The following is a 16014-nucleotide window of genomic DNA, read 5'->3' on the forward strand; positions in this document are numbered from 1 at the left end:
TATTGTATAATAGATATATGAGTTTTTAAAAGTATAGTGATTTGCCTATTCCAAAGTATGCTATCAATTCCTTTTTGTGAGATAAGGGAAGCAATCGTGCGATAATGCGAAACAAGTGAGGCATAGCCTTTTAAGCTTTGCAATGACACCAAGCACATGAAGCGCAATTAGTGGGCTTGGCTGGCAAGCTAGTTTGTACTGTCAAGGATTCTTCTCCAATCTTCAAAAAGGGAAGTAATGAGATCTTAATCGTTATCACAACTTGCATGGTGATGAAATTGAAACTATCTAGACCCAAAGCAACACAAAATTTGATGTTTTTTGTGCATTCAAGTTCAGCAATTGAGCCCGGGCAATTTAAAATTGTAGCACTGTTTGAAAAGCTTTGCTCTCCTCTTCAAGGTTGCACATCGAAGATCCAAAAACTTTAGATCTCCCAATTCCTTCTCCTTCTGGAAGCAATCTATGGCAATTGGTCACTTCTGGTCTTAACATGGCACACCCTTGTCATTACATCACCTTGCATTTCGCGTACATAAAGTGGTTTTCCACGAGTAGAAACGAGGGGCTTGCTTGCCAACACATGGGGCAACCGGTTACCAGAGGCTCTTGGAATGGATAATGACAGAAAACCACGTAGGCACAAGGTCTAGTACATTATCTAAATATCGGGCTCGTAAAATGCCAGGTCTCCTCACGGGAAAAAATGTTATAGAAGGATTAAGAAATGCTTCGATATAATAATAATATCAACAACAATAATAATAAGACGTAGTTTTCATCCTCTTCATCTTCGCCACTTCACTGACCATGGCGGTTGGGCCTCTGCTGCGGACTCCTTATTGACCCCAACACACACACACAGAGCCACCTCTTCGCCCTCACAGAAGCAGCTCCTCAGCTGTCTCTGCGCAAGGTGGCCCTAAAACAGCTTCTCGACGGTCGCCTCTGTCACCGGGCATCCACTACCGCTCAAGGAAACAAGTCGCATTGTTTTGTACTTTCCATTCCTTCCCACTGCCCAAAGCAAGTGGCGATACAGGACGATTGAACGTCTCTTCACCTCCGCAGCAGCAACGAATCCGCCGTGATGAAATCGATCCCCTCTTTGCTGGAGATTGGAGCGGTCGTTAAAACTTGTTGAATCGGGCACGCTCCTAAAGTTGTTTTATGGTTGTAATAAGCGTCAGGGATAAACCCTAGCAGTTCAATAGCTGGATATAGCATCTCCATACAGAAGGCCTTAGCCAATTTTGCAGGTCTATTCAATTCGTCGACACCTCTTTGGGTTCACCGTCTGCTTTTGGGACTTTAGATCCCGTCTTCGAAGGTCAAAGGATTGTATCTGTCTTTCCATTCTCTACATTTTTCTGTTTCCGGTCTGTTAGTACATATATCAAGAAGACACATCCAAGCCATCAACTGCGCAGCATGGATCAACAGATAAATAGGAGGAAATGGTTATTGCCTGCTGACAACTTTTCTCGTGCCAGTTGGTTTAGAGATTTTGACATCAGACATGCAGATTCCATGGCGCAGCAGGAATGTGCAAAGCCTGCCGCGGCTCGGAATGATGCAGTGTGCAAGTGTGATTCTGGTAGAAGTACTAGTGCAGTGGCTTGGGTGGATAAATTTTGGAGGAATATTTTTGGCCCTTCATTGAAGCAGGGTCTCCCCAAGCAGTCATCTTCAGAAAGGAAAATGGATTCCAGTTACTCGTTTGAAAGGATCTCCTTTAAGAGGAGATACCGTCACAGAGCCAAGAAAGACATGTCGTCTTTGGAAACTCACCTGTTATTTCTAATGTCTAACGACAATTCAACTAGTAGCGAAAATGATTCAATCCTCTGCAACTGTCATAGCTTCTCATCTGTACAAAAAAGTCCCAAGAGCCCAGAAGTAGATACTTTACCAATGGGCGTCTTCCTGCAGCCTTATCTCATAGACAGTTTCAAAGTGGTTCAAAAACTGACCCTGGAGAAGCAGATGCCAACTCTGCGCAAACAAAGCAGCCTTGGGTTTGCCCGTCTTCAAGGTGAGCCACACATAATGGCACCAGTGCAGTCACAAAGCCTTGAAGCACCTGAAATCTCACCGGGAGCTTCGCTTGTGAGACTGAATGGAGTTCCTTTGCTGAATCTTCTGGAATCTATTCCTCAGATCAAGATATGTCAGCAACAACTGAGATCTCCTGACAAAGAGATGCTGAGCTCGGTGCAAGATTTTTTCCTGTATACAGAAATGGAAGGTGAGTGCTACTTGACTTGGAAGAGTTTAAGAATAGGACCGTTTCACTGCAGCCAGCTTATTTATCACTTCAAAAGGGAGCTTGTTTGATTATGTCTTTGCTCTAAAGATACATGCATTGGTTTCTTAGTGTAATCTTGTGCCTATTACACCTGATGTCAGTGTTTGCTGAGGCCTTATGTCATCTCTGACTTGACTGCCAATTCACAACTTCAAGCCTTCTCCATGTTTGTGCTACCTCCTATTGATAGCAGCAATTGTTTGTATTCAATCAATAGCCCGGAGAAGACTATTACTTAGCTATTTCGATTCAGCCTTTTTTGGAAGTTACTTAATGAGCACAATGTATCAAGAATTAAGGATGAGAGTTATCGCATTGCCAAATTTGGAATGGATATGTAATTGCAGCCACAGGTTTATGTTCACGCGATGTTTGCTAGTGTTGAAGAATGGATATGTAATTGCAGCTACAGGTTTGTGTACACAATGTTTGCTAGTGTTGAAGGGATGCCACTTCAGTTTGAACATGGTCACCATGTCTGCTTCATATCACTGTGCAGTGAATGTGTCAATTTATCTTCAAAGCTTGCCTTTCCGTCCTGTCTTAATGATTTCTCACCACCATTTTGGCTAGCCCTCTCTAGCCCTCAAAATGTAATAGCCTGAGTATGAAGGCAATCATTATCTTTTTAAGCCTATGAAAGCTTGCCTTATCTTTCATCCCATCTTAGTTAGCTTTGGTGACCATTTGGGCTAGTCCTTGGAATGCAAGAAAGCTGTGGCATTTGTGGGCCAAGATATAAATATTAGAGAGCTTGTTATCTAATGTGAACTATCATCCTATTGTGAATCTGCCAGCGGTTGGTTGATTGTGGTTGCAGGCAGGCGAGTTTTTGAAGAGCTTGATAGGGACAAGGATGGTAAAATAACTTCTGATGATTTAAAGGTTGCGACTGGCAGGATGAAACTACCATCTTGTTATGCTAAAAAGTTTATGAACAGCACTCACAGTCCATGGCTAGTGAAGTCGCTTGGATGGTCAGAATTTTCTTCTGTTATGTATGAGAAGGAACCATTAATGATCCGTTTGTTTAACTCCCTTGGTGTTAGCAAGTCGGGTACATTACAAAGAAACCATGTAAAGGTTCTTCTACAAAAAGGTGGCTTTGCAGCAACTGAAGGCGATGTGATAGCTATGATGAAATTGCTTGGAGCAGAAACAGGAAATTCAATCAAGTACAGCCAATTTCGAAGGTTCATGCTGCTTGTTCCAACAGATCAACTGTTATCTGATCCATGGTATGCCAATCATCAGATTTAGCACATGTTTGGGGAAGCTTCTAAGAACTCTGTTTTCTCCCTGTTTCTCTTCTTACTGGCACATCCTTTTTCTAGGAGTGTGTGGTGTAAAGCTGCTATTTCCACAGGCGAACCTTCCAACCAAGTGTTTCAGGATGCTGTCAGAACGTCAGCTAAAGGATTGCTGAATCAGTTGGTCAAATCATTTAAGGTCTTAATCTGATCCTAATAGTGACAATACAGCTTGGTTCTTCAGCTTTGTGATTTTTTTGTAGCTGCAGGTGTCCTTAAACTCATGTGTAGGGTTAAGGGGATATTGAGAAGCATAGTTCTTTAGGTAGCGGACAGTTGACTTGCTCGGAAGAAGACTGCTAATCTAATATTACCTTGGACAATGTATCACCAAATCAGCTGAAAGTACAAGTACAATTCATGAAACCAAAGGGTCCTAGCTGGCCTAGACAATGGGATGGAGGAAAAGTACAATGCACAAGGCTGGTCTGCTGGGGATCTGAGGACCTCAGAGATAGCACAAAATCTGAGACATTTGAGAAAGCTTATAAATAACAAGCTGTGCTACCTTGAATCTAGCTGACTGCACTGACTTGCTGGTCAGACATGTTAGACATACCCTGCTGTTTGCCTGGATGTGCAGCTGTCTGTCATCTCCTGATGCAAGCCACATGTACTGCTGTCACATTATCCTGGTTGCTTGGAGCTATACTTTCACATTCTTCCTAAGTAAAGTTGCTGCTGCACATTCTTCCTTGCTAAAGTTGCTGATGGCCCCAGCTCCCTGGCCTCTTTGTAAAGGACCACGAACTGTATCAATGGCGGACAAGATATTTGGATTCTGAGGAACTTGAAAGCATAGGCAGCTCAACACAAAACAGCCATGAGCCACTGGAAGACCGGGCATATTGCTGCCTCCTGCTTAAGTCCCAATAAAGTTAGAGTTTGAGCCAATTGTAAATGCTGCTAAATGATTAGAAAGCAGGGTGAGATTGTGGCAAGTCAAAATGCAGCAGTGATGGACTAGATTTGGGTACCAGATTGCTGCAAGACAGCAATGACAAAGTTGGATGGTGGACATAAATGATGGCAGCCATAAACCTGCAAACTCAGGCAACACTTGGGGGACTGACACGTGAATATGCAATCACACTAGCCAATTACAATCACTTAATCTGGTATTTGAGTAGACAAGGAAACTGCCTATTCATAGGCTTAGTTGTTAGTTCTTGATTGTTATATGCCTTTTTATAACCTTTTTAAGGACTTTGTATCATTTTTTTGGTCAAAATAAAGTGTGGCTAATTGCTCACAGAAACATTAAAGACGTACATGGGCTTAACAACATATTTGGAACTTAAAAGTTTATGTTACATGTTTACAAGGCCTCTAAGAGTAGTCGAGGAACTGGAGAAAAGAAGCCAAGGTGGGAGATCATGGCACCATGGGGGATTGCCATCCCATAGCATGAAGAATAGGCTATAGTCTTTAGGTGTCAAGGTACAATTGTTACTAGTATCCCATGGCCAAGGTGGGGGATTGGAGACAAAGGAGGACGAGGATAACTCATTAGAGGAGTCCGTATCTTACTTCTTCTTCTACTTCTTCTCTTTCTTTCACGAAGCCACTAACTCCTTTTAAGCCTTTTGTAGGTGTCCCTTCTTACCACAGTGATGACATTGAGCCTTTTGACTTTTTCTTCTTGTCACCCCTCTTTGAAGCTGCAAATGCCTCATCATGGCCTCCATGTTGAGATGGAAACTCCCCGATGTCTCTACTAGAAGTGGATGCAGCAACGGAAGTATAAACAGATGTTGAAATAAATTGCTAAACACAAGGCAAAAGAGAAAACACATAAGAACTCTGCAAAGAAGAGAACTCAAAAGAATGCTTAGGAAATGGAATCCATATACCAAACACGAGACAATTGTGTACAACAGTGAGTCATTGGCTGCGCGGGCACAGGCTCTTGACTTTCTCTCTCCAACAGAACCTATGATGATGAATTAATGAGACTGAGGAGTGAGCCCATATTATATATACCAAAATAATGCCATAAATGGCTGCAGGTCAAATGTTGGTAAAAGGTAGGTAGAGTGAACGTTTGTTTCACAACTATGCCACAAGATACCATCATTCTATGATTGTACCAAGCCAATAAGAACGTGGATCTCCATAATCAGGGCATATGTTCATTATAAGAATCAAGAAAGTAGTATTATACTATACTCGTACTAAAGGGGAAAAAAAACGATTAGAATATGATTAGCTTGGTTCACCAACAAAGCATGGCCCCATATAGAAGAACATCCGTGCAAACCTTAGCAGACTTGAGCATTTTTCCTATTTTTCTAATTGCAAATTGTGTTTCTTGTAGAAAATAAAAAAGAGATAGAAAAGCATAGTCTTCAACAATCAATAGGCTAGGTTTTCTCTTTTCAAAAAGTGCTAAAAGGACGTAGGGATTACACAAGTTGTCAAGTAGGATTCACATGCATTCTTTAGGGAGGCTAGTACAAAACCTAGGAATAGAGCAACATGTTTCACATGTTACAATAGGCTAGGAAATGGGGGACCTTATAGGGGAGTATCCTAAAAAGGGAATGACCAAGGAAAAACACCAACTTGTCACTCCCCCAAATGTGAAAGTGCACACTTTTCGAGTGCGTGATAGGAAAGGGGGAAATGGCTTATCTATGTTGGATGTTAGTGTATCATCGCTTTTCGTTCTCCAAAGTCATGTGTATGGACCAATGTGACTTCAATTGAGTATACAATAACTCTCTATTGAAAAAGAAGTTGATTTATAGTGGGATTCTCCCAATCCCTTTTGGTATTTCAACTTTCCTTGCTATTCAAAATCACCAGCAAGTCTTTAATCTGATTTGCCACTTGATTCGGGCAATCAATTGGCCTTCACCCGCTTTGATGGAGATGGAAAATGCCCCAAATTCAATTATTTGTTGGTCCCTCCACTTGAATAGGCTAAAAACAGCTTCAACCTTGTTGAATCCAAGTCTCGGAGCTTCCAATTTCTGGCACACTTCTCGAGGCTGCTGCCAAACGCTAATTTCTACCGTAGATTAGGGTTTACAACAAAGAAATCTAAAATTTCTCATCCTTCAAGGGTCCAAATGTTGAGATTTTCGGAGCAAGGTTGAGAAATGGTTGAGAGATGAGAGGGGAAGTTGTAGAGAGAGAAAATTCAGAGTTTTGCCGTGAAGAATGATTGAAAATCAGTCAAATGCAGTTGCTGCCCTGACACAACAGCTTGTAGATGCAAATAATTGAAGAAAATTAGACATTTGTTGTTGCTGCCCTGTCTCAATAGCTTGTAGATGCTGTCTCTTGCTGTTGATTAGTCTTCTCCTGCCCTTGGTAGCCTTAGGAGATTCTCCAATGGCTGCAATTCAGACCAATAGTCTCCCTCCCTCTCTCTTGCAGGTTGACTTTATAAAAATACCTCTTTGTGGCCTCTAAAGATGTTTTTCAATCTTGCATTGGAATTTTTGACAAGTGGCAGCCTTTCCAAATAGTTTTTTCAACATTTTTCATAATTAAATATTAATTTTCAGCCTTTAAATACTAAAAATTAATCTAATAATTATTTCAGTGCCTTGAAAAATAATTTGACTAGTTAATAATTAAATTGGCTAGGCAACTTTCATTCTTGAGTGTCTCTATGCCATCTTTGACCATCAGATTGGCGTTAGGTATCATTAAACGCCACTTCTCTAGTATCACCAACTGACACTTATGGCCAAATGGATGCCTTAAACCAATAATTGGCACCAAATACCACCAAGTATCTATGCGGCATAACTTATAGCAACTTTTGCCTTTGACATCCCATGACTTATTCGGGTTCGGGGCTCGTAAATTTACTTTAACCCCAGTTGCACCTTACATGTGTAACATTTACTTAATAATGTGATTAAAAATTAGTCCACATGTTAAGCGAGGTTTCAAAAATACATGTTCTCATAGCCCTCCCCCTTGAAATCCTTGCAATCGTCCTCGATTGCACTGCCAAATGCATCAAAAGCAAAGTATTACACTAGAATTTCGATAGGGCATCATAGTCAACACAACATTGCGCACTATTGTTCAACCATTCCTATGCCCAACATATGCTGAAAATTACCAGCCAACATAACATAGCATAAGACTCATAAAGAATCTCAAAAACGTTGCTAGATTATCATGTGACATGTCCATTTCTCATGAGCTCAATTGATCTAGCAAAACCAACCCATAGCATAGCATAACCAAGCATAAACCATGGCTAAAACATCAATGGCATTATAACATATGTTGTTGTCCATGTAACTAGATGTAAACCATTGAAAACTAAGCATAATCTGATCATAAACCAATCACTTGCTGATCTGAGAACTGATCACACACTGCTGCAAATGTGACCCAAATTGATCACAAACTCATTGCAAAAACTGACCAGCAATCAGTGCAAAAATTGATGCACAACTGACCAAAAAGGGACCATAAACGGTTCTCAAGCTGATAAAAAACTGAGCTAAAACTGATCAGAATTTTTGTCTCAAAATTGAGGCAAAATTCATGCTAAAATAATCATAAGCTGATGCAAAAGTATAGTTTCAGTGCTCGGGCGAAACTCATACTCATCTGTATATATCTCATAGTGACTAGTACACTAAGTAGCGATCTCATGGCAAACATACTGTCAGCGTAGTACCTTGGATGCATGCTGAATACATCTGAGATCCACTACATACAAGAGCTGTCCATAACTGGAGGAGGGGAAGTGCTACTTTCCCCTTGAGCATCAGGTAATACTCTGGACCCTTGCTCTGCTGAACCTGACAAAGCACGAGGAACTAAAGTCGGCTCTAATTGAAAGGCATCTAGGTAAAGCTGCAACAACTGAGGCTGGTCTGCCAAGTCATCCTCTTCCATCCATTTGGCATCCATTGGTGAATAATTTTGAAATTTCACCAAGTATCTCTTGGAAACTTTACCTTTGACCTTTCTTTCTTTATGTGCCAAAATCTGCTTATGTACCAAAATCTCATCTAGCTCCTCAACCTCAAGCTGAATTTCAGCAAATATATCCTTTGGCACATCACTATGAAAAGGCCTCAACAAACTGACATGAAAGGCATTGCGTATTCGCCACTTTGGAGGCAATTTCAGTCGATATGCCACATCGTTAATATTCTCCAATATGTGGAAGGGCCCATAGTATCTCATACTCAACTTCAGATACAATCTTTCTCTTCCTTTCATCGTTTTCAGCCTTGCCTTTTCAAAACACAGCAATACATAACACCCTCTGCAAACTACAAAGCACGTTTGTGGTAATTAGTTGTTCTCTTTTACTTTTCTTGCGATCTTTGAAGTGCATATTTTATCTTTGCATAGGCTACATCCAAGTTTTTCACATAATGATCAACCTCAAAGATCTTATCCTTAGTTTGTAGAATAGGTGGTACCTTCTTGCCACCCTCAACCACTTCAAATGGAGCTTTGCCCGTAGAACTATGCATTGTGTTGTTGTAAGTAAACTTAACCAAGGGCAAATACTACTCCCATTGTGTCTTGTGGTCTGAAACATAGCACCTCAAAAGATATAACACTGTGGAATTTGCTTCCTCAGACTGACCGTTTGTTTGCAGATGGAAGGATGATGAGAGTTTCGGCGTGGTATCCATGTTCTCAAACAAGCCCTTCCAAAATAAGCTGGTCATCTGGGGGTCTCGATTACTAATTGTTGGGATGTAAAGGTCCTTTATTCACCTCCGTGTATTTTACACGTGTATTGTTATGTTGTATATGTGAATGCACCCTTACGGGCCCTAAGTATAAATACATTTTATTCTTTGTGTACCAACACATTGTTGGTACACCCAAAATCGATTCGTCACTCTTACTCTCACTCTCACTCACCTGCTCACTTTCTCTGTTGCAAATCTTCACGCTTCCGCTACTTGCGTGCTCCAACAACTGGTATTAGAGCCTACGGTTAAGGTGCTCGCGCTTCTCGGAGTCCGTGCGAGACATCTTCAGTGCTCGCTCGCGCGAAATACACAGGTCGTTTTTGACCTGGCAGCTCATAGGAGTGGTTGTGTCTGACTTGCGGGCTCACACAGGTCGTGTTTGACTAGTGACAACTCACAGGAGTGCAGGCGGCAGTTTCTCAGCAGGCGACAGGGCTCGTTCGTCACTTTCTGACCAGGCGGCTGCAGGCGATGACCAGGAGGCTGCAGGCGACAGCTCACGAAAGCAGGCGATGACCAGGCGAGGGCGGAGACTGTAGCCGACAGCTCGCGCAAGGCTGCGTGGCATCTGACGGGCAGTCGCAAGGCTGCGTGGTATCAGGCAATAGGCGCAAGGCTGCGTGGCATCAGGCGACGGATGGGCAGGCGCAAGGTCAACGGCTGCAGATTCGACACATTTTTCTTCCAGAAAATTTTTAAATTTCTCTAAGGTTTACTGCAAGCAGCCCCTTTTGCCACTGACGGGAGTTCGCGCGCGCAAGCACAGTTCTCAGATTTGGGCAAATTTGAACCTGGAAATTTGGGGCTTTTCCTAGATTTGATGCTGTTTATGCTTAACAGTGACATCTGTGTCAGAAATTGCAGACATTGTGCGCATTGACCTCATTTAATTTGGGATTTTTCAAATTTGTTGAAATTTTGCTTAACCGAGTAAAATTTCTTGGCATTGGACCAAGAAAAATTGGGGCTTTTCATGTATTGATGTAATTTTGCTCAGCTGAGTCAGTTTGGCTGACAGTTTGCGCACATTTGGACCTGGAAATTTGGGATTTTATGCAGAATTTGATAAATTTCTGCATTATTTGCCTGTGCAGTGGCTAGTTTATGTAAAAACAGCAGAGGATTATTGCTGGTTATGCAAGAACAGCAGTGTATTTGCTGATTTAGCTTGTGCTCTTGCAGTTCAGTGCATTTACACTTATACTTGTGATGAAAATGGCTGCAACTTCTTCCTGTTTTGACATTAAAAGTTTGATGGAAATCAAGCGATTTGATGGCGAGGGCTTTGATCTTTGGAAAGATCGTATGTAGGGCATACTGTTCTTAAAGGATTGTGAGGATGCTTTGCAAATGGATAAACCCGCACAAATGTCTGAGGCGGATTGGGCCAAAGTCAATAAAAGGGCTGTGGCTTATATAAAGATGGGCGTCACTGATGACATTTTGACAGACATTAAGGGTTTAGACACTGGTCATGTAATATGGGAGAAGTTGAAAACTACCTATGAGATCACCACATCTGTTAATCAAGTGCATTTAATGCGCAAGTTGGTGAATATGCGGTGGATGAGTCCAAGCCTACAGTTGAGCACTTGAGTGCATTTACTAGCATTTTAAATCAACTCAAGGATGCAAGTTTGGATTTTGATGATAAGTTGAGGGTGATCTTTTTGATCATGACATTGCCTGACTCTTGGGAGACTTTGGTTGTTTCTCTCAGTAATAACCCCAATCTCACATATAATGGTGTGAGGGGTTCGATCTTGAATGAAGAAATTAGACGTAAGTCTGGTGGAGAAGACAGCAACTCAGCTTATAATGTTAGAGGTAGGGCTGAAAAGAAAAATGCAAATGCTGGACAGAGAAGCAGGAGCAAGAGCAAAGGAAAAGAAAAGAGTGATGTTACCGCTATCAGTGTGGTCGAAAGGGCCACAAGAAGCCTGATTGCAGGTATTACAAGAAGGAACAAGAGAGAGAGAAGAATGCAGGAGACAAAAAGAAGAAAGAGGAAAATATAGATGCATCTGAGGTAGGCAAAGGCAAGGAAAAGGCCAATGTGGCCTCCAGTGTTGTCATAGAGGAGCTCTCGGATGTAGAGGCTGATGTATTATGTGTAGTGGATTATGATGCCCTTGTATGTCACATGCAGGATATGGAGATCACCAAGGCTGATGTGATTGATGCACTTTTGTCAGTTGATGATGGTGTCACTCAGACTTGGATTGTAGACTCTGGTGCCTCTTTCCATGTGACTCCATGCTTGGAGTGCTTTGCTACTTTTGATGCAGGCTGTTATGGCAAGGTTTACCTTGGAAATAATCATGCTTGCAGCATTGATGGGATTGGCACCATACACTTGTCTTTGGATAATGGGCAAGAACTTGTGTTGAAAGATGTCAGATATGTGCTTGGCATCAAGAAGAGTTTACTATTTGTTGGACAGCTTGACTTGCATGGTTACACCACACTGTTTGGTGGTGGTTTGTGGAAATTAAAAAGGGGTTCCATGCTGATTGCTAAAGGAACCAAGAAGGGCACTTTGTATTGTCTGCACTGTAAAGCGTTGAATGGCAAGTTTCTTGCAGTTGCTGAAATTGACTGTCATTTGGAGTTATGGCATAAGAGATTAGGCCATATGAGCCAGAAAGGACTTGATGTCCTTACCTCTTTGAAGAGGGTTGATGGAAAAGGCTCTAAACTTGATTTTTGTAATGACTGTCAGTTTGGAAAGCAAATGAAAAATTCCTTTTACTCTGGTGTCTCCCGTAAGTCAAATGTCTTGGACTTAGTGCATTCTGATGTATGTAGCATGCCTTTGAAATCGTTGGGTGGTGCTGCATACTTTGCCTCTTTTATTGATGATTGTTCCAGGAAGATTTGGGTTTATTTGTTGAAAAAGAAAAGTGAAGTGTTTGCTGTTTTTAAAACTTTTCATGCATTTGTGACCACTCAGACAGGTAGAAAGTTGAAATGCTTGAGAACTGATAATGGGGGTGAGTTCACATCTAATGAATTTAAGTCCTTTTGTGACTTGCATGGGATCAAGAGGGAGCTTACAGCCCCTGGTGCGGCTGAAAGATATAATAGGACCCTATGTGAGAGAGTGCGGTGCATGCTGTGCACTGCTAATCTCCCTCATGAATTTTGGGGAGAGGCACTTAAAACCGCGGTTCACATTTGCAACCGCTCTCCAAACAGGTCCTTAAATAATGGCATCCCTGAGGAGGTTTAGTCTGGCAAACCGGCCTCATATGACCATTTACGAATATTTGGCTGTGATGCTTTTGTGCATGTTAGAAATGAGCTGAGGAATAAACTTGACTCGAAATCCACCAAAGGCATTTTCATGGGCTATGGTGATGAGGGTGAATTTGGCTATAGAGTGTGGCTACCTCAGTCCAAGAAAATTGTTCGCAGCCGTAATGTTGTGTTTAATGAGGCAAAGTTGCTGAAAAGTACTTTAGCCTCTGATGAATGTCACAACTCTATAGAAACAGAATTTGTATCCTTTTTCATTAATTTGTCTATATAATGATTTATTAAATTTATTTCCTTTGCACTAATTAGATATAAAGAAAAGTGCATTGGAGTTGGCCACTGATGAGTGGTCACAGGTTATGGTGGACCCACACGGTGGGTTAGAGAAAATATAGTTCACACTTCCACCTATATGACCCGATTGGGCGCCTGTGACTAGAACTCACGCATATCAGGGTTAGACTCGCACACAGAAAGGATTGATGCCTTGAAGTGTGGGCTAGATCCACCAGAACAGACAATTACAATCAACAAGATGGCATGATCATGAAATGCTTGTATAATGTGCATGTGTGGGTTGAAAGCTTGAAATGCACATTTCTTTGCATAGGAAAGTCACATGAAGATTCGGATACCATTTTTGCGATGTACACGGAAAAAGCTTTCATATGATACCTATATTGGGGGGGTCCCTAAATTCTAGGAGATCCCTAAATTTTAGGAGGTCCCTAAATTTTAGGAGCCTCGAATTAGCCTAAAAATGCTAGTCCTAAAAAATAGGGATGTCATTCTAAATATAGTAAGTTCTGTACTCTGACTGTGCTTACTAAATTTGGTTGTTTCTATTCTTGACAGTATTCAACCCAAAAAGGAAGGCCATAGAGAAGAGACAAGTGTCAAGACACTTGTCACACAAGTTTCCAAGTGTCCCACCACTTGTCACATCTCATGACATGTGGCTGGACACTTGTCTTGTGCTACTCCACTTTCCCCTTTTGTACTAGCTCTCCCCTCTCCTATAAATAAGAGCTCGTTTTTCTTCATTGATCATCATTTTTCTTTGCTGTAAACTCATGTACAGCACCCACAGATAGCCAGAAACTGGCCCCATCCATCCCCATCATCATCCCCCACTTCTCCATTATCAAATTCCTCCATATTCCCTCTTCTATCACTGTTGTTTTACAAGACAGCAAGCCTGTAAATTCATTACAACACCTCCTTCTTGAGCTCTTTCTTCCATTTTAGCTACAAGAAGCAAGCCCTATCCATGTACTGCTGATCAACGATGGAGAAAGGCTGAATTCCCCTTTTTCTTCTCTCATACTGTAAAGAAATCAGTTCTTATCATTGCATAATAGATAATGCATGTGTGTTTGTACATCTTTGCATGATCTTGTGAGAGTGAGAATTACTTCTTCTCACTCTCAGGTTGATTGTAACTGAGCTCTTCCCTAAGGGACTTGGGTTGAGCAGAAATACATTCCTTCGGGGGGGGGGGGATTGCCCATTTTCAACCCTCAATCTTGTCTCCATTACTTTTCCATTTTTATGGCTATAATTTTATGAGAAATTTTCATTTTCAGCTTTAAGTGTTCATTCTCTTTTATATTAAATCTCGAAAACAAGCGAATATCATAATTGTTAAGCATACTACGTTGTTCGGGGCATTTACAGTGGTATCAGAGCTTTGGCTCGGTCCTCACCCCCAACACTTGTAGTGCTTACAAGTATAAGTTTGTTTGTTTCAGCCCTTGCATTGAGTGCTTGAGCATATTTTTTTCTTTAGTCTCAATGGATCAATCGAGTGCTATCCTTCAAGCCATTCAAAGTCTTAGAGAGGAGAATCAGCAAATTCATGAGCAACTTCTCAAACTAGAAAAAGTTGAGAATCCCAAAGAATTCAAGGAAAGAAGCCCATCTACTTCAAGGAGACAAAGCCATACCAATGAAAGGAGCCGATCAAGAAGTCCAACTACTTCTAAGAGGCAGTCCCATTCTACTTCAAGACAAAGAAAGAGATCGCGTCGAAGCTCATCCTCTTCTTCAAAGTCATTTGGCGCCTATTCTGATGGATCCTCTTCTAGTAATGAAGAGTCACACTCTTCTCGTGGAAGACCTCATCATCGTCAAAGGCGTCGACATTCTTCACCCTCATCTCCATCTTCATCCCCATCAAGCACTTCATCATCTTCAACCTCAAGATCCGAGCATGGACGAAGGAATAAGAAGAAGAAGAAGACTAAGTCACTATCTCAACTTGAAAAGAAGATCAAGTTCAGTATGTATGATGGTTCCTGAAATCCTGATCTTCTTCTGAAGTTTATTCGTCAATTTCAAATTTTGTATGGTCGTGACAAGTATAAAGAAAAAGAAAAGATTAAGTTTGCAGCTTTACATTTAACCGACTTAGCCCATACTTGGTGGACGGGTTTGGAATATGATCATGCTGCCCCAAAATCATGGCGGTCCTTTGTTCGCCTAATACAAAGCCAATTTCTTCCTGTTCATTTCAAAAGAGATGTAAAAATGGAATGGGATCGGCTTTGGCAAAGGAAAAATGAGTCACTTGGTGACTATACCAAGAGATTTTGGGAGCTATTTTTGAAGGTCCAACATTTCAAGAAGATCAGCAGTTCGGAAAAGCTTAGGAAGTTTCAAGGAGGTTTGCATTTTAAACTTCGTACTGCTCTTAATCATTATCATTGTTCTAGTCTCAGGGAACTCATTGACCATGCTGAGACATGGGAAATGGAGCATAATGGCAACAAATCATTCCAAAAGAATGATAAGAAGAGAGTAGCTGATGATGAGGAGTATTCAGCCCCAAATGAAGGACAAAAACAGTGGCAAAAGCAGCCATCAAATCAAAAGAAGATGAAGCCCTATGCACCTCCTAATGCTCCTCAATTTCGCTCCAATCTATACCCACAAGCAAAGCAAATTTCCGAAGAAGAAAAGCAACGCTTCATGAAAGAAGGGAAGTGCTTTAAATGTGGACAAACAGGCCACATAGCAAAGCAATGTCCAAACAAGGGACAAAGCAAGGTTTCTGACAACAAGCCTAAGTCACCAGTGAAAATCAATGCTATCAGTGATGTAGTTGCAAACACAACTCACACTCCAGAGACGCGCAAATTATTAAAAGCTTGGGGACAGTTGCAAGGTAAGCAAGCACTATTCTTGATAGATCTTGGGGCGAATGAAAATATCATTTCCTTGCAATTAGCTAAAGAGCTTGGATTAAAGAATGAAGAGATGGACACTCCAGCAGAAGTTGGCCAAGCTTTAAATGCTGATGAAGGTGACACAGTGAAGACTGTGATACCCTACATTGGCAAGCTCAAGTTTCAAATTCAAGGCTACAGTGACGAAGATACCTTCTGTATCGGAGACCTTAATGGTTGCGATGTGATTCTTGGCATGCCCTGGAATCATAGAG

The 16014-nt window shown here is 41.4% G+C and overlaps 1 protein-coding gene across 1 annotated transcript in view; it reads left to right on the plus strand.

Moving 5' to 3' along the window:
• The first annotated feature begins 765 nt into the window (after positions 1-765).
• Positions 766-16014, plus strand: part of LOC148022971 (uncharacterized) — a 31973-nt gene continuing 16724 nt past the window's right edge. Inside the window, exons 1-3 of the mRNA XM_087695915.1 lie at positions 766-2248; positions 3129-3546; positions 3643-3757. Coding sequence (XP_087552041.1) covers positions 1432-2248; positions 3129-3546; positions 3643-3757 — 1350 coding nt within the window. The 5' untranslated portion in view covers positions 766-1431. The remainder of the gene's footprint in view (positions 2249-3128; positions 3547-3642; positions 3758-16014) is intronic.

This window comes from Lygodium microphyllum, chromosome 16 (genome assembly GCF_053477565.2).
Source record: "Lygodium microphyllum isolate KBCC chromosome 16, Lygodium_microphyllum_v1.1.10, whole genome shotgun sequence".
Lineage (NCBI taxonomy): Eukaryota > Viridiplantae > Streptophyta > Polypodiopsida > Schizaeales > Lygodiaceae > Lygodium > Lygodium microphyllum.